This window comes from Pecten maximus, chromosome 12 (genome assembly GCF_902652985.1).
Source record: "Pecten maximus chromosome 12, xPecMax1.1, whole genome shotgun sequence".
NCBI classification, from domain to species: domain Eukaryota; kingdom Metazoa; phylum Mollusca; class Bivalvia; order Pectinida; family Pectinidae; genus Pecten; species Pecten maximus.
The window spans coordinates 18,341,916-18,366,621 of record NC_047026.1 but is presented as its reverse complement, the minus strand read 5'-3'; the positions used below and the strand labels follow the sequence as shown (position 1 = coordinate 18,366,621).

Sequence of the window (24,706 nt, the reverse complement as noted above, 5' to 3'; positions counted from 1 at the left end):
TCACACATCAAAATCTTACGTTATCTATGAAAGTTTATAAATGTTGTGTTTAGAAAAACAATTATTTGTCCTCCCGGTTGATGCAGTGTTTAATTGTTAAATGTTGTATACATTTTCTCAATAACGTTAAAAAGATGAAGGTAAAAGTTGTAGCACATTGTCGGAAAGTCAACAATGTATATCAACGTCCACTTTGATCTTTTCCGAATAGGAAATATCAAATACTGCAACTTCATCAATTAAGACAGTTCTCCCACAGAAATGTATCTAATTAGATACCAGCAGCGTCATAATAAGGCTACAAGAAATCTTTTAGGATGTCATTGATTATTCATCCAATTTAAATTTACAAAATAATATAATATGCTCAAGTTTTTTCAGTGTGTGTAATTTTAGGTATTGTATGCAAAAGCTGCCTATTCTTGTTTTCAATGTGTCTACGATATTTCCTCAATAACAAAAATAAATAAATAAAAGTGAAGACAGTATATATATTTTGATTGATATTACTATTAAATGGGTACATATTTGTATGTTGAAAATAGGTAGTTAATTATCGGTATGGTAAAAAATTAGTTTTCGGAAAATAATACTCAATATCTCCATATTTACGATTATGGCCGTGAAAACAAATCAAGGTAAGATATTTTTGAATTGAAAACTGAATATATAATTAAATTTTTTAAGTGAATATCGCAGATCCTGTGTAGTTCTCAGTTTATCAATTTACGAGAATAAAACATTCTGATTGTAATTGTCAGATCTGTCGACAGCTAGTTTTTTTATTCATATTAATATTATTGTTATATATATTAGTAAATTATAACGTGTTATAGGTAAGCACATATTAACAACAATAGAGTATTGTATGGTATTTTTATTAAATCTAATAAATTACTCTAAAACTCATATATATGCCGTTCGAAGGAAGGAATGCCCCTTTAATGATAAACAATCTGTATGGGCAATACAAAAGTATTGGCTTTAAACTGTAGACAAACGGTCGATCAAAGTCGGTTGATGTGGAAAGTTAGATGAATAATATACCTTAATTTAATTTTATTCATGATTGAAAAAAATATCAGGAAATGAAAATACTACATTCCTGGTTAAACTTGGACAAGAGAAAAAAGACCACACATCGCAACATTATAGAACCCTGTGCTGTTTGCTGTCACAGCTTAACCCCTGTTCTATAAATAGACGACAGCCCTACTGTATGTGTATTGGTGTCGCTAAAATTCGGCTTGCTTCCGGGTTGAAACTTCCTCGTAAGTGGGTTAACTTTCACTGTTAACTGTCCGTATATTTGGTTTGTTAACCACTGGTTAGTAATGGGCCGATATAAATAAGTTTTACTTCATTTATAACTTGCACAACTTTTGACTTACAAGTTCTATCGCCGTTTCTCTATTTTACAGGTGAACATCAAGCAGAAATTGTCACCGACAACTTGCCGACATCTATTTCCGTGGTTGAATCTGACACCTAGATATGGCCGACCCTAGCTGTTCTCAGTGTTTACAATACAAACATCTGAAGGAACTTTCAGCAAAAGGTAATCTAAATGTTAATTTTTTTAGCAATTTTTAGTGACCCACCCCCTCGCTATGCCAGGAAATGGTTTGACAGGGTGTTGACGCATCAATTTGTCAAGTCCCCTACCCCCACCTCCAGACCGTTATGACTCGCGTCAATTGTAATAAGGATTTTTCATCCATTAATTAATAAATTATACAAAAAATACCGCATTTATTCTATATACTAACTACGTAGATGTCTGAGTCAAACATTTCTGATTGGTTATTTATATAGGTTGTCACTATCGACAAATGGTTGTTATAGACAGGTGATAACAATTGGCAGATGGCCTCTGTAGACAGGTGGCCATCATAGTCAAGTGATAACAATTGGGAGGTGGCCTCTGTAGACAGGTGGCCATTATAGACAGGTGATAACAATTGGGAGATGGCCTCTGTAGACAGGTGGCAATCATAGACAGTTGATAACAATTGGCAGATGGCCTCTGTAGACAGGTGGCCATCATAGACAAGTGATAACAATTGGGAGTGGCCTCTGTAGACAGGTGGCCATCATAGACAGGTGATAACAATTGGCAGATTGCCTCTGTAGACAGGTGACTATCATAGACAGGTGATAACAATTGGCAGATGGCCTCTGTAGACAGGTGACCATCATAGACAAGTGATAACAATTGGGAGGTGGCCTCTGTAGACAGGTGACCATCATAGACAAGTGATAACAATTGGGAGGTGGCCTCTGTAGACAGGTGGCCATCATAGACAAATGATAACAATTGACAGGTTGTTATTAAGATGGTCATTAAAGACAGGTAATTAGTGGATATATGCTCATTATAGATGGGTGCATGTTATAGACAGGTGAAAACAATTGGCAGGAGGTCATTGTTGACAGGTGGTGGTTTTGATAATAGATATTATTCCAATATTTGGTGGGATTGGTGTTTGAAATATTAATTGAAAGTTTTTAACAGCAAGTGATCAATGTAACTTAGATAATTCAACTGTAGATAAAGTGATCTAGATGAAGGAATATTGTATGAATCACAGAGATATGGAATCGTTTTTATTACAAAGCCATAAACCATCAATATGTATATAATATCATGTGTGTAATTAAATATCTTTCCTCTCTTCACGAGAATGTTATCAACTGCTCTTGTGTCTTCAAAAAGAAAACTATTTAATTTGATGTTAAACTATCAGTTATCTTAACTTTATGGAAAAGTTTACAGTGATATGCGTTATATTGATATCATTATCACAAAAACATCGTTATCACAAAGACTGTAAGGTGTTATATAAAAAGAAGGACACTTATAAGTTAGCTATCTACATGTATTTGACATCGAGCCCTTTCAACACCCCTTGTCAGCTACTTATCATTTTCTCAAACATTTCACACTAAAATTATCTGACATTCTATTGTCCCCTGGGGGTAGGGGATCCCAGTTCTCTAGTGGCCAGGGATGTGTTTCTGTAAGGTAGATCTAATAGCAATTTGTACTATTCTCAGCATGGCTTAGGTGTGTGGAACAGGAAATATTCATCCTGTCTCTGACCTGTTTCTTTGTATCTTAGGACAAAATATGTGTTGTACATGTATGTTTGTTCAGCAGTTCTTGTCGTTTTCATAAGGAAACAGTTCACAATTTTAGCACAGGGACCTGAGAATTTGCTACAATATAAATGTATTTGGATTGCTAAAACAGAGAAGGTGTCATTTTTACTGAATTTTGATGAGCTGGTCCTCTTAAACGATAGGTCAAACAAATTCTCAGGTCCCTGTAAAAATCTAAAGAATAGTACATGTACTTAACTATGAAGAAATGTATAAAGTTAAGATATTATATGTCCCTGAACTATGTCTAGGGTTTGTGGTAAACTAATATTTAAGGGTAGACTAACAGTCGCATGCCAAGATCAACAGGTTGGAAAATCCCCCAGAAAGTCAGAACAGTCTTGATTTTTAGCCCACCATCATCAGATGGTGGGCTATTCAAATCGCCCTGCGTCCGTGGTCCGTGGTCCGTCCGTCCGTCCGTCCGTCCGTCCCTCCCTCCGTCCGTCCGTCCGTCCGTCCGTAAACAATTCTTGTTATCGCTAATCCTCAGAAAGTGCTGAAGGGGTCTTTCCTAAATTTCATATGTAGGTTCCCCTTGGTGCCTAGTTATGCATATTGCATTTTGGGACTGATCGGAAAACAACATGGCTGACAGGCAGCCATCTTGGATTTTGACCATTGAAGTTTGTTATCGCTATTTCTGAGAAAGTACTGAAGGGATCTTTCTCAAATTTCATATGTAGGTTTCCCTTGGTGCCTAGTTATGCATATTGCATTTTGGGACCTATCGGAAAACAACATGGCCGACAGGCAGCCATCTTGGATTTTGACCATTGAAGTTTGTTATCGCTATTTCTGAGAAAGTACCGAAGGGATCTTTCTCAAATTTCATATGTAGGTTCCCCTTAGTGCCTAGTTATGCATATTGCATTTTGGGACCGATCGGAAAACAACATGGCCGACAGGCAGCCATCTTGGATTTTGACCATTGAAGTTTGTTATCACTATTTCTGAGAAAGTACTGAAGGGATCTTTCTCAAATTTCATATGTGGGTTTCCCTTGGTGCCTAGTTATGCATATTGCATTTTGGGACCGATCGGTAAACAACATGGCCGACAGGCAGCCATCTTGGATTTTGACCATTGAAGTTTGTTATCGCTATTTCTGAGAAAGTACTGAAGGGATCTTTCTCAAATTTCATATGTAGGTTCCCCTTGGTGCCTTGTTATGCATATTGTATTTTGGGACCGATCGGAAAACAACATGGCCGACAGGCAGCCATCTTGGATTTTGACCATTGAAGTTTGTTATCGCTATTTCTGAGAAAGTACTGAAGGTATCTTTCTCAAATTTCATATGTAGGTTTCCCTTGGTGCCTTGTTATGCATATTGTATTTTGGGACCGATCGGAAAACAACATGGCCGACAGGCAGCCATCTTGGATTTAGACAATTGAAGTTTGTTATCGCTATTTCTCAGAAAGTACTGAAGGAATCTTTCTCAAATTCCATATATAGGTTCCCCTTGGTGCCTAAATCTTAAATTTTATATATAGGTTTCCCTTGTTTGAAAAGTACTAGAGGTTTCTTCTGAATTTACACAGATTAGTAAGACTTAGAAGAAGAGAAAAGTAGAGAAAAGATCAATCTGACATGGAACCTATGAAGAACATTCAATGGTGGGCGCCAAGATCCCTCTGGGATCTCTTGTTAACTTAGTAACTTATGATTGAGATTTATCCTAAACAACTTTTACCTGAGTTTTCGCTCGTTTTCACTGATTTCATAGCATCTGAAATCACCGTTTTTCTTGTAAAATTCTTCTTACAGATTTTTTTTCTGAAGACAATTAATTAAGTAATAAAATCAAATTATAAAGACAGATAGTTGTCTGACTTTTTAGCCCACCATCATCAGATGGTGGGTTATTCAAATCGCCCTGCGTCCGTGGTCCGTGGTCCGTCCGTCCGTCCCTCCCTCCGTCCCTCCGTCCGTAAACAATTCTTGTTATCGCTATTTCTGAGAAAGTACTGAAGGGATCTTTCTCAAATTTCATATGTAGGTTCCCCTTGGTGCCTAGTTATGCATATTGCATTTTGGGACCGATCGGAAAACAACATGGCCGACAGGCAGCCATCTTGGATTTTGACCATTGAAGTTTGTTATCGCTATTTCTGGGAAAGTACTAAAGGGATCTTTCTCAAATTTCATATGTAGGTTCCCCTTGGTGCCTAGTTACGCATATTGCATTTTGGGACCGATCAGAAAACAAAATGGCCGACAGGCAGCCATCTTGGATTTTGACCATAGAAGTTTGTTATCGCTATTTCTGAGAAAGTACGGAAGGGATCTTTCTCAAATTTCATACGTAGGTTCCCCTTGGTGCCTTGTTATGCACATTGCATTTTGGGAGTGATCGGAAAACAAGATGGCCGTTAGGCAGCCATCTTGGATTTTGACAATTGAAGTTTGTTATCGCTATTTTTGAGAAAGTACTGAAGGGATCTTTCTCAAATTTCATATGTAGGTTCTCCTTGGTGCCTAGTTATGCATATTGCATTTTGGGACCGATCAGAAAACAACTTGGCCGACAGGCAGCCATCTTGGATTTTGACCATAGAAGTTTGTTATCGCTATTTCTGAGAAAGTACTGAAGGGATCTTTTTCAATTTTCATATGTAGGTTCTCCTTGGTCCGTCGTATTGCATTTTTTGGACCAATCTGAAAACATTGTCGACAGACAACCATTATCGCTTAATTTCAAATTTCATATATAAGTTTAATTTCCCTTGTTTAAAAAGTACTGGAGGGATATTTCTCAATTGATACAGATTAGTAAAATGAAGGGAAAAGTAGAGAAAAGATCAATCTGACATGGAACCTATGAAGATCATTCAATGGTGGGCACCAAGATCCCTCTGGGATCTCTTGTTTCTTTTATATTCACAAAATATTACATGGAGTAATTTTAATGTGTGGCAAGGATAAGAATTGAATTATAGCATCTGAATTTTTTTTTTTGCCAAGGTAAGGAATGAAAGTGACAGAGCAAAATTGATTACTAATTAATAATTCATTTTGAGAATCATACAACAGAATCTTAAAGGAAACACTGAGACAGAAATATATTCAGTCAAATGAAAAGTTTTTATTTCTGTAACTTAAAAACTAATCTTAAGATTTGGAAATGGATAAGTTTAAAATGATTTCAGTTTAAACTCCTAGATTAAGCACGACAATAAAACCAACCAAAAAACAAAAAAATAACATAACTCTGTCATATCTTTATTGTCATTAATCTAAATTAAGATAATACTATATTAAACTAAATCTGAATGATGGCTTGCCAGAAAAACTAAAAAAAAAAAATCTTTTCAAAAATATTATTTATATAAAAAAGATATTTTAAAATAAAATGTCACATTTTTGAAATAATTATATGAGAACAATAGATCTTACTTTAAGCTGGAATGATAATAATATATAGTGTGTATTTTTGAGGTAATCATAAGATGTTACTAATAAGATTTGGTGTCTAATTGTATGATTGGTATTTTGAATAATCGAATAATAATTGAAAACAATAGGTGTAACTGGTGATAGGAATATTTACAATATGTAAGTTAGGAGATGTACAAAACAATAGGTGTAACTAGTGATAGGAATATATACAATATGTAAGTTACGGGACAAAACAATAGGTGTAACTGGTGATAGGAATATATACAATATGTAAGTTACGGGACAAAACAATAGGTGTAACTGGTGATAGGAATATATACAATATGTAAGTTACGGGACAAAACAATAGGTGTAACTGGTGATAGGAATATATACAATATGTAAGTTACGGGACAAAACAATAGGTGTAACTGGTGATAGGAATATATACAATATGTAAGTTAGGAGATGTACAAAACAATAGGTGTTACTGGCGATAGGGATATATTCAATATGTAAGTTACGGGACAAAACAATAGGTGTAACTGGTGATAGGAATATATACAATATGTAAGTTACGGGACAAAACAAAAGGTGTAACTGGTGATAGGAATATACAGTATACAATATGTAAGTTACGGGACAAAACAATAGGTGTAACTGGTGATAGGAATATATACAATATGTAAATTAGGAGATGTACAAAACAATAGGTGTTACTGGTGATAGGAATATATACAATATGTAAGTTACGGGACAAAACAAAAGGTGTAACTGGTGATAGGAATATATACAATATGTAAGTTACGGGACAAAACAATAGGTGTAACTGGTGATAGGAATATATACAATAATGAAGTTACGGGACAAAACAATAGGTGTTACTGGTGATAGGAATATATACAATATGTAAGTTAGGAGATGTACAAAACAATAGGTGTTGCTGCGGTGATAACAATATAGAAACATTCATTTCAATTTATACAATTTATAAGAGGAGTCGGGGATGGACAAAGCCTTACTGAATAGGTATATTTCTGGTATAACTGGAGATAAGTACATAGAAGCATCCATTTCAAAGTCAAATAAATAATTTTTAGGAATATTAAGGGGATGGCCAAACAGTAGGTTTAACTGGAGTTAAACACATACAAATATGATATCAATCTATATTAACGAGCTTGATTGCAAATACCTTCCAAGATTACATACAAATAGCAGTTTGATAAGGATAAAATAAACAGTACACAATGTTATACATATATCTATATACATATATTTTGATTTAAGTGATCTATTACACTGAAAACATGTTTATTGCATTTTTGTCAGTGAAATATAGACATTTATCAAAATAATAAAATTTATATTTTATGATATAAGTTTTTTGTTTTTGACCAATCTGAGCGAACCTTTGTATTCACCTCTTTGAAACTTGCTGATTTTTGCAATTGAAGCAAAGACAGATAAATTGATTATTTTGCTGTATTTCTGAATTATTCAGACTAGTTTTTGACAAAATACTCACTTGACCTTAGCACAGATTCTCCGATAACAGCAGAAAACGCATAAATATTGCGTTGATCGGTCCTTTCAAAATGGCGCCGTCAAGTTGAAAAAGAAATTTTGAATGGTTCCCCGTTTAATATAACATTTATTTCACTCATATGACAGAATATTTCAATATTTGCACTCGTGAAAATATCGATATTCTGTCATACTCATGAAATATATGTTATATTAAACGGGAAACCATTCAATATCCTCTATATAATTTCAGAAAAAGTCTTTTCCAGTTATCATATAACCTCATACTGTTGTTAACAGCACCATCATCTGAAGGTATTTTGTCAATAAATCAAGTTTTCTCTGTTGACAGTGGTGATCCAGTATGATGAACTGTATAAGAAATTCCGGGAGACAGAAGAACAGGTAATATTATAACCTACCTTGTCATAGATCAAATCTCTATGATACATTGTAATGTGGTCGGGTGGCACAGTGGTAACACACTTGCCTTTCACCTAGGCGGCCGGGGTTCGATTCCCTGATCGGACGTGAAAAGGTATGGGGTCACCTGCCCGACCACGTGGGTTTTCCCCGGGTACTCGGGTTCCCTCCCACAGTAACACCCCTCACGCACTTCCATCCGGGCCAACAAGTGTGATTAATATAAGTTAACATAACTTGTTTCGCAATTGTTGTAAAATAAAAATAAAGTTTACATTGTAAGACATCAACATTCTAATTTTAATTTTCGAGATCGATCCTCCCATTTGTAGTTCAAGTTAGGCGAATTGATATCAAAATAATATGCATTGGGGAAATTTTCGTGATCGATAGGACTCCGCGTAATTAGTGTAAATTCCCCCCTCGTGTAAATTTCTTCGTTAACAGTAATCATTGCTAGTCCCCGCGTTCTGAGGGCTCTATCTTGATTAATTTCCACACATGTGTTCCATATGGTAACTAGTTACAGAGACATATATGTATATATGTCTCTGCTAGTTACGTACATGAATATTACATTTTTATGAGTGACCGAAAAGCAAAATGGGTGATACTAGTAGGCAGCCATCTTGGATTTTAAGAGTTGAAGTTTGTTTTTTATCATTGTATTTCACTTGCAGTAAATCATACTCTTGGGAATATAAGATCATTTGACAGCCTACATAAATAAGAATCAACACCTTCCTCTGTCAATATGGCTTTATTTCCATTCAATCAAAGGATGACTGCTACCTGCAATACATACACATAATATAATGATTAGTTACTACAGTATTCTTTTGATAGGTTTTTGGATACAAAGTGAACCCTGTCGTACACCTATGGTGGGCAACACTAAATTGAATTCTTTAAACATACCTCATGGGTTGTCTCTAAGGCTGCTACAAATAACATCTTGTTTTAGTCAGATTGGTTCGTGGGCCACATTCTGTTGTCAAGTAACATATATTTTATGACAATTGGTGCCATATTCCCATAATACCTGGCAAAATCTCTGAAAAAGATTGAGGTCTCTGCTGTTATGAACAAAAAATAGTTTTACTCAAGACACTGTTGTCATGACATCAGAGTGGATGTGAATGGTGTATGGGTTGAGAATGGTAGAAAAAAAAATCAAGAATCCATATTTAAAAAAAAATGTGTGGTTTATTTTTCAGTACAAGACTGTCACTACTCGACTGAAGGAGCGGGAACAACAGATGGGACAAATGAAGAAGTGTGAGTTTTTCAGTTTCATAGTAACTTTAAAGTTACCATGACAACAATAAGCTATGGATGCCAATTTCTGTTAAAAGTTTGTAACATTTGATTCCAATCATTAAAATATTATTGTGATTCTACTTTCCATATAGAGTATAGAACCAGTAAGTATGAAATACCGTGAAACAGTTAGAGTGAAAAATATTTGTAAATCATATGTTTCCCTAACTGTTGTCAAGGTGATATGTACATGGAACATAAGAATTGATTACAAATTAACTTTTGGAAAAAAAAAAAAAAAAAAAAGATTATGTATGTTTTTTTTGCCATTTTACTATAAAAAATTGTTCTATATTACATTCAAAGAATTGGAAATTATTCCAGGAAAAGAACTTTCACCTTTTTGTGATTTCTGCAAGAGGGGCCACGGTGGCCGAGTGGTTTGGGCGTCCCAACACTTTATCACTAGCCCTCCACCTCTGGGTTGCGTGGTCGAAACATTTGTGGGGCAATTGCCTCAGGTACTGACCGTAGGCCGGTGGTTTTTCTCCGGGTACTCCGGCTTTTCTCCACCTCCAAAACATGGCACGTCCTTAAATGACCCTGGCTGTCAATAGGACGTTAAACATTCAGGAGTACTGTCTAACCAATGTTGTCTGATTTCTACTGTCTAACCAATGTTGTCTGATTTCTACTGTCTAACCAATGTTGTCTGATTTCTACTGTCTAACCAATGTTGTCTGATTTCTACTGTCTAACCAATGTTGTCTGATTTCTACTGTCTAACCAATGTTGTCTGATTTCTACTGTCTAACCAATGTTGTCTGATTTCTACTGTCTAACCAATGTTGTCTGATTTCTACTGTCTAACCAATGTTGTCTGATTTCTACTGTCTAACCAATGTTGTCTGATTTCAGTGATAGAGCCTGCCATTCAGGAATACGAGAAGATGAAGATCAAATTTGAAATAGAAATGAAGTGCAGAATGAAGGCTGAAAATTTTGCTACCCAGGTATATATCATCTTCTTAACAAATACCATATTCACCCTGATAAGCACACTGTTGTATTACCAAAAATCGAAAGGGAGTAGTTTATAATTAACAATATTATGAACAGGGAAAATTTTCCTTGTAAATTTATTCATTTACAAACCTAATTGTAGTCAAAATGAAGATTTGAAGATCATATTGGCAGATCAGTTAGGTTAGGAACTTTTTATGGTTCAACTAGTGCACCAACCCTCTTTTCTTGAAAAAAATGTTGGGGGGTGGCCATGGGGGTGTTGTTTATAGGAACAGGTGTGCTTACTGGGTCAAACACGGTAAACATACTGAAATAAGCACCCGCCTTTGGGTGAAGACACATGTTAAAATTGGTGATTCAGCACAAAATAATGGAAAAGGGGACTCATATGTGCTTCTAATTGGAGATGCAGTACAGTCGAGAGAAATCTACATAGTGATATTGTCTATCAGTTTCTTGTCAGATGACTAGATGCAGATAGATGTTGAAAAAACTCTTCTGAACTGTGTTGGAATTGATGTTTTTCTGTCCCATGTGATGAATTGATCCATTTTACCCCGCTGTAAAATTGGGTACCAGTATACTGGGAAGTAATACTATGAAATACAAGCAGTCGTATATTATATTTATGCTGTTCTGTAGATCAACACTCAGAATAAGGAACTAAAACGTCAGTCCAATATGATCATGTCGATGGCCAAACTGGACGTTCGTGATCTGAATCTGGACGAAAAGGACACCAAATCTGATGGTGACTCTTATAAAACGTATACTGCTGAACTCAACTCGACTATTAAAGGTAAAATTACAAAATTTACTGAAAATCCACAATGTCTTTAATTAATGCTATTTCTTGTAAATGCATTTTGTATTTAGAGATGTGCTATTGTTAACATATGTATACAAAATTTTGAACTATCTTACCTTGGTAAAGCTTCAGTTCGTATCACAAGATTTGAGTAACCACAGCAAATTTTTTAATTTCAACTATAAATGTGTCTATAAATAGTTACTTTTAATGTTTTTCTTTTTTTTGGTAATATATATTTATCCTGTATTAAATCATGAAAGTCAATCAAACCCTCAAGAGTTATGCTAAAAAGAAACACAAAAGTTGTCTTTATACGACTTTATAAATAATTTATTTTAAAGCAAAATATCATAAATTTATCCCAAAGCTAGTTTGTACATTGATTCCAGCATAAGATTAGAAAAAGACAAAGCGAGACAACTACATACATATCTGACTGATAAATTGTTACAGAGCTTGAGGAGAAGGTGGCCAGGTTGACCTCTGACCTACAGGAGCTCAGGCAGACCAATGCCATTGAAGCAGAGAAATACCAAAGGCTTACTGAAAGGGTAAGATTGAAACAGTTTTTCGTTGGTTAAAAATATGAAAAAATCACTTTGGCAATGGTTTAAGGATTGATTGTCAATTTTGTTGCTTGCATGGGCTAATAAAGGGAAGTGTGCAAACGAAGTGAACTACAAAGCTATTGGGAGTGTCAGTGTTCTGTCAGATCCTGTTTTCTAAACTGTGCGCGATACTGGAATTTTTTTATTAGCACATAAATACGGCTCTTCCACTTGTGTTTATATACGTGTATAACAATGTTACACAATTCACAAAATGAAAGTGCATTCAAGTCTGAGGCGGTACAAAACTAGATCACTAATGTATTCACACGCCGGCAAGAAAGTGATTTGTCTCAGAACAGAAGCATGCAACCTAAAATCTTCATCGGGAAATGTAGTAATCTCAGTTTACTTAGTTTCATGGAGGAGGAGCGAAGTGAAAATGTAAATATATTGAAATGAAATTGTTTGATCTTGCATCATTTCAGCATGACACTGGCATGAAGAGGCTCAAAGAGAATCAAAACATGCTCACCAAATACCAAGAGGCCATGTTGGAACTCTCGAAAGGTAAAAAGGTTAAGAGGTTACAGGTCACAGGTGAATGAGGTTATAGATGAAAACTTAACACTGCTGAGGGTTAAGAGTTCTGTGATATGAAAATCTACATGGTATTTAAATGCAAATGTTCAGATCTAGAGTTAAGTGAAGTTGAATTCATTTGTGAAATATTGTGTATTTTAAAAACTACAAAGGGCAAAAGGTTATAGGTCAATGTCAAAGAGACAAAGGTCAAGACAAGACTTATCATTGGCTATTAAAATTGAGGGCTTGGGAAACAAATCTATGATTTCCAGTAGGATGCATTTACTGTATGTATTCTCAAATTGTATTAAAGTTTGGGGAGGGCTTATTGCATGTGAACCACTTCAAGCTTACTCGAAGGTGGGGTGGGGTGGGGTGCGGTTGGGTGTTTGTTGGCAGAAGCTTATTTTCAGATAAATACTATGATTTGGATATTTCAAGGTGCAATATAAATCCATATATTAATGGTTTTAGTGGATCCTTATTTATGATATCTACGGTTTCAGTATCTGAGGAAGCTTGTAAGGAGTATGCTTCATTGCAGATCAAATATGACATGGAACATGAAAAGGCATCAAAGGTAAGATTTCCACTGTTGAAATTTGTATATTCATCTTATATATATCAGGGTTTCATTGTTTGTAGAATCTTGTGATGAATTCTGTAAAAGTATAGAATATTTTATTTCAACAAATGAAGTGGTGCTATATAAGCTCATGTATGGTCAAAGGGAGATAATTATAAAATTTTATTATTTTGGGGTATCTCTTTAATGTTATGGTTTTTATGGTCAAAGGGAGATAATTAAGTTTTTTTTCCTGTTGTTTTTAGTGGATTATAGCACATTACAAAACTTCTGTCTTAGAAACTTCTGTAATATGACATCATTGTTTAGATGCATTTTGTGGAGATTTGTTTTGTGACCGTTCACAAACTTGTACAGTGTTGGTTGTAAGGGAACATGGCCTATGTGTAAATATCTAAGGTGTAGTTTTCATTTAAAAAGCCTTAACTTTCATACCATTCATAACTTTAAAAATGAAGTCCTGCTTGCATGGGCAATGATTGTCCTAGAAAAAGATGCTATGAAATTTTGTTGTCACTTCCTAGAGAAATATATGCACTCACTATCAGATCTATTTAATTTGTTGAGAGTAGTCATTTAATGTTAGACTTTTTCAGAGTTCTGAGAAGTTCTCTGTTTATCACATAGCTCATATTTACACAATATACGATAATTACTTGATTAGACAGGCTTTCAACTCGAACAGTATGTTTTTCTGTACAGAGACAATAAGATGACATCACATTCTTATTGTGATGTCATAGATTATTCATTACTATATAAATAGTGCCCTTGTCTGAGGGGAATATGGAGGATTGTTTCCCCGAGGGAACATTATCTTCCCGAGCCGATAGACGAGGGAAGATAATGTTCTCGAGGGGAAACAATCCTCCATATTCCCCTCAGACAAGGGCACTATTTATTTTATTATACCGAATAGAAAAAATTTCTAGTGAAAAAATCTGTTTTATCTGGTACAGTTCTCTTTATCTATGTAAAACTACACTGTTGCGTTTGTAAGAATTGTCTCCCTTCTCAATGTTCGGGATTTTCCGTAAGAAACAATCGTGCGTTTTCGGGCGGAGCGGGGAACATTGCAATATCCCACGGCAATGTTGACCGCTGTTTCTGACCCTGCATATTGTTTCAGGTCATGTGATTAGGAATTGACCAATAATAAGGCAAGAATCTTACATAGGTATAATAAATCACAATGGTGTTATTAAACATGTGTGATACCATGACATTGACATAGCTGTATAACATGGTAGAACAGTTATGTGATAATTCTAGTTACCATGTAAATGCAGATGCAGGCCGACAATGTCATGATGAAGAAACAAAGCACCATGCTGTTGAACAATGCTGTGGGTGATCAGAAACTCATGGATGCTGCTATGCAGATCGAGAGCCTGACTCAGGAGTATCAGGAAGAGAAGGAACGGTTAATGTTACAGGTAAGTATCATCAAAACATTGTTATTTAGGGGTCAAAGGTCAAAATGTTGGGGCCTTCTAGGGGTCCAAAGGTCAAAATAATAGTGTCATCTAGGGGTCAAAAGTCAAAAAGGTAGTGTCATGTAGGGGTCAAAAGTCAAAATGTAAGTGACATCAAGGGTTCAAAAGTCAAAATGTTTGTGACATCAAGGGTCCAAAGTTCAGAATGATGGTGTCTTCTAGGGATGAAATGACATTAAAAGATTAGGAAGTGATACCATGGCAAGGTTAGAAAAATAAAAATATTGGTGTCATCTATGGGTCAAAGGTCAATACCAGATTACAAGTACTACATGTATGAGCTGTGATGTTGACTCCATAGTGGGTACCATGTTGGTTTCATCATCCTGACTGTTTAAGTCTACCCAGCTGTAAAATTGGGTACTATATTAAAAGGAAGTATCCGTAAACTACTGATAGATTAGCATCCATCTAAGGGAAAACATTCACTGCAGAAAAAAGATCCATCCATTACTGGTTTTGCAGCGCACAATATGACATTTGTTTGCAAAGCTCTGGCATCTATATCGACCATAGACACCAAAAAAAGACTGTTTAATCCTTAAATAACTTTCCATAATATTTTCAAAAATCTTCAAACTTAGTAACAATGTATAAAAGGCTCAGTCAAATTTGTGATAGGTTTCGTAATGGCAGACAAGAAGACAAATCTTGCAATGATGTCAGGAAGGCTGGGGACATAAATTCCACAAATCTGCTTGTTTCCTAAAATGTAGATAGAAGAACTGAAGGAAGGGGAAAATGAGGACCAAGATGATGGAGAGAAAGAAAAACTGCTGGAGGAGAACAAAGACCTAATGAAAAAGCTGGAGGATTATGAGAAACAATACAAGAAGTTAGAAGATGAATGTAAGAGAAATCTCCCAATAAAACCTTCATTGTGTGGTATTTTGTTTGGGAAACACTTGGATGTATTACAAATCGGTGGGGTCTCTACCTGGTGATGTTTACAGCCAATTGTTGAACTTATTCATTGTTAATATTGGTTAGCAACATATGCAAAGTATCAATATTTTATAGATTTTATTCTAATGGGCAATGATAATTACTAGGAAAGTAAATTTAATTCCAGGTACAAAAAATGTTGTAAATACTAGATTCATAGTAAAATCCAATTCTGCTAAAACAAATATCTTTTAGAAAGAAATGAAAAAATTAAACATCCAATCTCACTTCACTATTACTTATGTTTTGATCTGCTAAACAGTTTGCCTTTGTTGTTTTTGAACATTAACATTGTAGAATTGCCTTCTATGAATAATGCAATTATGCAAAAATACCATTTCTTTGAGAAAGAAAAACAATCTTGCTTCTCTAGTATAGCTAAAATATTTTAGCTGTTAAACAATTTTGCTGTTGATGTTTTATAAAATATTAACAGTTGCCTCCCAATTGACACCTGTTTCCATAGATATGAAAATTTGACCCCAGTTATTTTGTATTTATGTCAGATAAAGTTCTGGAGAAGGAGTTAGACCTCGCCAAACATCCACCTCCCCCACCTCCACCCCCACCACCACCGCCGCCATCTATGGATAAAGGAAAAGGGTAGGTAACTCCAAGTTTAAAGAAAACCCTGTAAAATCTGGAAACCTTTTTAAACCATACTTTATATAATATGTGAACCGAGATTAAAATTAAAAATTATTTAGTGTGATATGTATAACTGATAAGATTGACTTCAGTAAAGAATGGAAACCTTTAGTATTGTTTTAAATTGATGCATTCTTTTCTTATAGGTTTTTAAGCAAGATTTCGCGGAAGAAAAGCATGAAAAGGAAAGAAGTGTGTAAGTAAAACAACGCAGATTGTTTACCGAGAACCGATACTGGGAACCCTGGTTAAACTGAACCCTCTTCAAACTGAACCCATGGAATTTCTATGATAATAGCTTTCCTTTTTTTTAAGTCAGACATTAAAAGTATTGGTCTAAAACCATAACTTGCAGTCTGAATGTTTTGTAATTTCTCTATATCACAGTGAAATCGGCTTCCGGTGCTGGGGACCAAAATTATGGTAAAGCACTAGAAGAGATGATGAAGAGGATCCATTCAGGCAAAGCACTTACAAAAGTCCTGAAACCTGTCGGAGGGAGAAAGGTAGGCATTATATACTACACTAGTATTTTATATACAAGGGTTGGGGTCGAGTGAGAGGTGAAAGGGGGATCAGGTGAGAGGGGTGAGTGAGAAGTGGAAGGAGGGGTCGAATGAGAAGTGGAAGGAGGGGTCAGGTGAGGAGTGGAAGGTGGGGGTGTCGTGTCGGGTGAGAGGGGAGAAGGTCAGGTGAAAAGTGGGAGGATGAGGGGGAGGGAGGGGAGTCAGGTGATAAGTGAGAAGTGGAAGGTGGGGTCAATTTAGGAGTGGAAGGTGAAGGGGTCATGTGAGAGGGGATAAGGTTGGATGAGAAGTGGGAGGGGGGAGGGGGGGGGGGGGGGGGGGTTCAAGTGGAAAGGGGTCAGGTGAAAGGAGGGGAGAATACAATTTTGTACTGCCTACTCCTCCCAACACCAATTTTATTCAAACTTTGCCAAGTGGTGTGCCTATTTAAGACGTGTTTCCAGAAATGTTACTATTATGAAGGCTTCTGATTGGTCAAAATTAAGTTATTATCTGATTAAGCAGAAAATTGGTATGTACAGGTTTGGAGGATAGCAAATACAATGGTGCTATTTTCCAAAACAAAAGATGTTATTTGGTCGCCATGGTCACAAATGATGAGTAGTGTGGGTTGTTTTACAGTTCCAGTTTTGTCAATTTTCATTTTTAACCTAAATCCATTTTCAATCTTCCATGAATATGTTCACACTTGCAACAGGTTCTTGAGGAGGAGGAGGAAGATGAAAATGAGCCTCATTCTGACAAGGATGAGCCTCCTTCTGACAAATTTGAGCCTCACTCTCACATTGACCATCCTAAGATAGCGGTACAGGTTCTTTATTTTGAAGAGCATGAGGAATGGATGGAGATTCAATTTTAACTTTTCTTTGACTTTCTGTTTTCACTTTGATTTTCCCTGTTGATTTAACACTTAATTTTAGACATTTTTGTTTGTTAAACTGATTTGTATGCTCATTAGTATGCACTGATGACGGTTAGTGCCTCAGATTAGATTGCTGTTCATTGATTGGAGGACCACCTTTATTTTTATTTTATTTCCCATTATTACAGTTGATAATGTATTATCTGCTAGGAACTTTTTGCACTATTTCTTCACAGTTTTTATCCACTTTAAAGATAAGCACAGCTTTCTATTCTCTATGTTTAAAAAAGTTATGAAGAAACTTGACAAGAAGTCTTTCATCGCCGCTTGGTGACACTTTACTAGCCTGAATATGTTATAATTGCAAATCTCGGAAGTGATACATTTTCTAAAGGCTTGTCCTCAAGTATCTTGATTTCTTCAGATCTTACACCCAGAAGGATTATGTATATAGTTCTTATTTAATTCTATAATTAGACATTATTAAAAGACAGAAATAGATTGATTATTTATGCGACTAGCTTATTCGTTCTCCAAGCGGACACTCTACCGCTATGAAATTTCTGCTAGCCTCAACTACTTAAGTGGCCTATACTCTCCACTTTTACACAGATATATGTCAGTACAGTACTGAAGAGTGTAACTAACACCGTATATCCTTCACTAAACTGTCTTTATACAAGAATTCTCTCTACATTTTCATTGTATGATTTCTTTATGAAATAACCTATGAAGGCTATGAATGCAAGTCTGCTTGTGTCAGCAGGTCCTTGGTTACGCCCTTTAGTTACGCACTAACTTTTTTTTATCATCTCTTCTTTTGATACTTGGTAATACTGAGAATCCTGATTCATGTGATGTTATGATTACTGTGATAATTATTAACTCTCCTAATTAAGTCTACAGAGGCATGTTTACAATTGGCTGGTATCCCTTACTGTTTATTAATCCAGATACCTCTAGTCTGATATTTCGAAATGTTTTTTTTTTTACCTTTAAAGATGCTACAACAGCATATACAGGCTGCTTCTCACAAAAAAAGCATAAAATGTCGCCCATAATATAGAAATATATCCAATTAGTAAGAAACAAATGAAAAAATTATTGCTTATCAGACCGAAATTTTCATACAAAATATGGAGGCAGAGCATGAGAGAATTTCTTGGGGACGCAATTAATTATTTATTTACTTTTCAAAAGATAAAAAAAGAAGCTCACACTGTTGGAAGGCCTTTGGTGTAAAATAAATATAAACAGTCTATTGTTTTTCTTTGAGATGTAACATCTTTAATTTTATTGTACATAAAGATACTGTTATGTTGGAGCATGCTGAGTGTTTGGTGTTTGACATAATTTTCTAATGCATTATTTGACCAGTAAATTTTGTTTGAAGTTTGCTTTGATATACCTTAGCATGATATGGTTGTAAAGATGTATTCCTCAGATAGCTAGGATATTGATGATGATCATGTTGATACTTGTACAGCTTAAGTTTATCATTCTGATGAAGTCTTTGATCCGATAAGAAATATCCCTTCTAGGTTCATCACAAAGTTCAAGGCCATTACCTGAAGTTTAAGGTCATACAACTTCAATCACTATGAGAGATTTATACCTGTATAGATCATGTTACTATTTATGGTACAATTTCACAAATAAGGTAAAAGTCAATACTTGACCTTTAAGATACACAGGAACTCATCTTCATGTTGCAGGTTGTATCTTCTTGATTATGAAATCAAAAGTTGAATAATAGATTTAGATACAAATGCTCAGACATTGGTCATGTACAAGCAAGTTATTTTTAGGTTGACAAAGTAACGAGATCACAGTGTTACGATACATGTGTATTGTGGAGAATTTTTAACACAAGTTTTTCAATATTTTATTTATAGCCATCGATCGAGTCTGAGGAGAAACCAGAGGCCATGGTGCAGCTTCATTCCATCCTGGTATGTCAATACTGTTTGTCCTGTTTATTAGGTCATCTGACCCGAAGGGTCAGGATGACCTATAGCCATCGTGTTTCGTCCGTCGTCGTCCGCCGTCCGTAAACTTTTCACATTTCAATCTTCTCAAGTTCCACCAGTGGGATTAAGCTGAAACTTGCCAGGAATGATCCTGAAATGGTCCTGACCAAGTGTTGTTATTTTTCGGGTCGGTCCGAAATCCAAGATGGCCGCCATAGCTGCCATTTTGAAAACACATTTTAAACTTCTTCTCAAGTTCCACCAGTGCTGTTGGGCTGAAACTTGCCAGAAATGATCCTGAGATGATCCCGACCAAGTGTTGTTATTTTTCAGGTCGGTCCGAATTCCAAGATGGCCGCCATAGCCGCCATCTTGAAAAACACATTTTAAACTTCTTCTCCATTTCCACCAGTGCTATAAAGCTGAAACTTGCCAGGAATGATCCTGAGATGGTCCTGACCAAGTGTTGTTATTTTTCGGGTCGGTCCGAAATCCAAGATGGCCGCCATAGCCGCCATTTTGAAAACACATTTTAAACTTCTTCTCAAGTTCCAACAGTGCTGTTGGGCTGAAACTTGCCAGAAATGATCCTGAGATGATCCCGACCAAGTGTTGTTATTTTTCAGGTCGGTCCGAATTCCAAGATGGCCGCCATAGCCGCCATCTTGAAAAACACATTTTAAACTTCTTCTCAAGTTCCAACAGTGCTATTGAGCTGAAACTTGCCTGAAATGATCCTGATATGATTCCGACCAAGTGTTGTTATTTATTGGGTCGGTCAGAAATCAGTGCTACTATATACATGCTACAGAGAATGCATACTACAATAATATAAGGGTTTTAATTTAGAGTCAGATGACCGTTAAGGCCCTTGGGCCTCTTGTTTAGCAAGCTCTGCCCATGTGACTGTATGATAGGACATGCTAGTCACATGTCTGTCACATGACTAGTCACATCACTGTGGCATAATCTGTTTAAGGCCAAAACAACCTTTTTGTTGTAGTGAACAAAATCTTAGAGGAACTGAATAAGAAATACTAGAAAACTTGCATTTTCTACACAATGCCCGTATTTGGCAATAAAAGTCTGGTAAAAATATCGAGAATTTCCGTAAAACAAACTTGTTCGAGCTATTGTCGTATATGCAAGTTTCATATAAATCTGTTGATAAATATAGGTAAGAGAGTGCTAGCAAAGAATTGTTAATGAATGAGCTTTACCTGAGCAAATATACAATGCCGTTATGCCAATAGTTGAAACAGGAGCCAAAACCCGTAATATATGTTAAACATAATTGCTTCTAGTTGTATTGCACAAATTTTTACACAATGCCCATATTTGGCAATAAAAGGGGCATAACTAAAAATAATCACGAAATTCTGTAACACGAACTTGCTTGAGCGAATGTGCCATAGAATATTTTAAACAAGTTTCATAAAAATCTGTCGATAAATAAAGGCTAGAGAGCACAAGGATAAGTTAACAGATGGACATACGGACAGTGCAGGGTAAACCATAATACGACCTGTCGCTGACAGGCGTATAATAAAATGCATCATACAAGTATATATTTAACAGAAGAATAAAATTTTGAATTATTGTAAAGATAAACAAATGGTTAAAGAAAAAAGAAAGATATTAAGAAATCAAATTTAGAATTGCTCTCTTGTGTTTGAAGAACCGCTTCAAGAGGACCTCGAGTGAGAGTGACCTCTCGGATCAGTCAATGCTAGACACAGACTCTGACTTGGCAAGGACATTCCGAAAGGTCAAAAAGTCAGCATCCGAGGAGGCAGCCAATGTTGATTTGATGGACAGAGTACAAAGTGAGTATATCGGTGCATGATGAAATTGTGTGAGATATTGATTTTTGACTTTTAAATGAAATGAGAAGTGAAAATTCTCTCCATACCAGTTCTTGTGTTGGCAGTTACATTTAAACAGAGATTTTGGTATATGGACTTCATAACACTAGCATCAACCACCTAATGTGTTCAGTAAAATGTAATTAGGTCAGTGTGACCTTGACCTCAGAGTCAAAGGTCAAACAAGTACAAGCGCATTTTCATCATTTTTCTTATTACTTTCATTGCACTTGACTAACTCAATTCCTCAATTAACCTATGTTTATCAGTCCTCAGCATCCAATCATTCAAAGGACATTTCTTGAACAAGACCTATATTTTTATATAATATACAATGTATACATACAAAGATATGTTGTGAATTTGTGCCTTTATATCTTTTGTTCACCTTGAACAGAATGACCATTGCCTTATTGACCTTGAACAGAATGACCTTTGCCTTATTGACCTTGAATAGAATGACCTTTGACTTATTGATTATGAACATTATGGCCTTTGACTTATTGACCTTGAACAGAATGATATTTGACTTACTGACCTTGAACAGAATTACCTTTGACTTATTGACCTTGAACAGAATGACCTTTGACTTATTGACCTTGAACAGAATGACCTTTGACTTATTGACCTTGCTGTTCCAGAAGAGCCCCAGAAGCCTAAGCCAGTTGTGTTAACCAAGGTACCTGCCCGCAACATCAAACAGATGTCTACTGTGGAGGAGGAGCAGAACTCGGCACTTGAGTTAGTTCTTTTTAAGCTTTCTAATTTTCTAAACTAGCTTCCCTAGAGGTAGATATTACAATTTTTCGTTCTAGTTTTGTTTTCCATTATCATAAAAACCTATTTATTCCGGGACTTTAACTGTATGTCATCCTGGTACTTCATGGTTTATTTTTTCATTTCCAGGAAAGAGGTGGAAGATGCTGATACAGAGGACACAGTGTTCTAGATATCAGTGGCTTTAGAAAACATCTAAGATGTTTTTCCTGGAGAACATAAAAGGAAATGTAACAGTTTCAAAAAAAATAATGCTGCACCAAGATGTTATCAACTCTAGATGGTTTTGAGTGTGTCATTACATTTCTGAAAGAAAAAAAATCAATTTAATGCTGTTTCCAATATTACTGGTCCTTCACATAAATATCACTGGAACTGTCAAGATGTCAATCCTGCAATACTGGATGTCTTATGTTAGCAAACTGCATCACTTAATATCTTACTGTAATCAACTCAGTTTTACCGATATGACATGTTAATAACAAATTCCACAGGGCCAGAGGAAATAGTTCCATGTATACAAAATTCATTTCAGGTTTTTGAATAAGGTGGATCCAAATTTGGAGATTTGAACCTACTTAGTAATAAGCAGAAATTTGTAGTAAGCCTGTTTGTCCAAAGGTAGTTTTACTGTATATTTCATTTTGCACTAGATATATTACTCATTTTCCTGAAAATCTGTAGTTTCCGGTCTTAACTTGAAAGGAATGCATTCCTGACTTGTGACATTATATACCCAAGACACAAAATGTCAAACAATTTCATCTTCACCACCCCAAACTGTTGGCTTCTTAAAAGTAAAATTGTATTTGTGCTTCCATTCACTTTCAGTAGCAATAAGATAATAAAGTATATACATATATATATCAAGAAAATAAACTGTTATACAAGTATGTATGTGCACGTGTTTTTTTGTAAATCTTTTTTTCTTATCCTAGATACTCTAATTATATAAGGTTACTTTATCTTTAGCTGTCTACACTCCTGGAATATGTCGTGGCAAAACCAAAGGCTCCATCACCAACATCTTCTGAATAAAAAAAAAGACTTCCTGGTAGTTTGATTGATATGCTTCAAATAAATCTTGAGGTAGCGACACCATTAAATTGACTGGCTTTGAACTTGATTGTTGCCCCTCTGTAATCTTCAAAAGCAAAACATCTGCTCAGTTATTGGTCAGAATTTTTTTCCAAGCACCAATCAAATGTCTAGTTGCAATTGTGCCTTTAATTTTGCCGACATGTTCCAGCAGTACAAAGAGTGCAAGATAAGATAACACCCGAGGTTTCCATCTGATGATGGTGGGCTAGAATGTATATATACTATACATTGTTTAATACCCCACCATCACAACAACACATCAGTCATTGAAAATGGACTACCCAAGGATACCAGCGAGACCAGGGTAAACCGTACTTATCCTCAAATAATCCCCCCTCCCCTAGTGGCGAAAAGTTTAGTACTGTTCCTATCCTCAAATAAACTCCCCTCCCAAAGTGGGGAAAAGTTTAGTACTGTACCTATCCTCAAATAAACTCCCCTCCCAAAGTGGGGAAAAGTTTAGTACTGTATCTATCCTCAAATAAACTCCCCTCCCAAAGTGGGGAAAAGTTTAGCACTGTATCTATCCTCAAATAAACTCCCCTCCCAAAGTGGGGGAAAAGTTTAGTACCATTTTTTTCCCTACTTCCCCTTGTGAGGGAACATTAAATACTGTATTTATCCTCAATCAAGTCCCCTCCCCTATTGGGGAAAATTTGTGAACTTCTTTAAGCTAATACAGTGTATTTTATACAGTCAAACCTCGATGATTCGAACTTCGTTGATTCGAATTTCTCGCTGTATCGAACTTTTTGCTTGGTCCCGAATTTCCTTACTATATAACGCTACTAACGAACCTATGCATGATTCGAATTTTTATAAATCGAAGTTTTCGATGTATCGAACTTTTTTCATGGCCCGTTAGCTATGATGTCATAGGTAATTGACATCTCATGATTCGAACAAAAGTTTACCTGTACTGACCACTGGACAGGTGTTGGTCGTGACCCCCGCGGCAAGATTTCACACTTCTCCCCTAGATGCCCTGACTGACAATAGGGATAACGATAGCGTGTGTTGTCACTCCCGATCATGGGATTAATTAATAATCAGACCAAATTGATAGATAAAAGGTGTATTTAGAAGCCATGACATTTAATCACTCCGGTAAAACATTTCGGTAGTCGTCTCTGATAATCTTCGCCGCCATTGAAATCAGCGGTCGGTGAGTAAATTTTACTGAAATATAAAACAAGCGGACAA

General features: G+C 35.8%; 1 protein-coding gene across 3 annotated transcripts; it reads left to right on the top strand.

Moving 5' to 3' along the window:
* The first annotated feature begins 1,200 nt into the window (after positions 1-1,200).
* Positions 1,201-23,309, top strand: LOC117339872 (shootin-1-like). 3 transcript variants are annotated; one of them, XM_033901582.1, is made up of 19 exons: positions 1,201-1,271; positions 1,422-1,558; positions 8,426-8,478; positions 9,714-9,774; positions 10,675-10,769; positions 11,425-11,581; positions 12,047-12,144; positions 12,630-12,711; positions 13,233-13,306; positions 14,602-14,748; positions 15,525-15,657; positions 16,260-16,356; positions 16,548-16,597; positions 16,789-16,907; positions 17,626-17,733; positions 19,686-19,742; positions 21,439-21,586; positions 22,267-22,366; positions 22,532-23,309. In XM_033901582.1, exons 2-19 carry the CDS (start codon positions 1,495-1,497, stop codon positions 22,572-22,574), a joined length of 1,686 nt encoding a protein of 561 aa, XP_033757473.1. In that variant the 5' UTR covers positions 1,201-1,271; positions 1,422-1,494; the 3' UTR covers positions 22,575-23,309. The 3 variants fall into 3 exon arrangements, with proteins under 3 accessions (XP_033757473.1, XP_033757474.1, XP_033757475.1); XM_033901583.1 differs by having other exon boundaries at positions 1,269-1,327; XM_033901584.1 differs by lacking the exons at positions 1,201-1,271; positions 17,626-17,733.
* Positions 23,310-24,706: the final 1,397 nt, after the last annotated feature.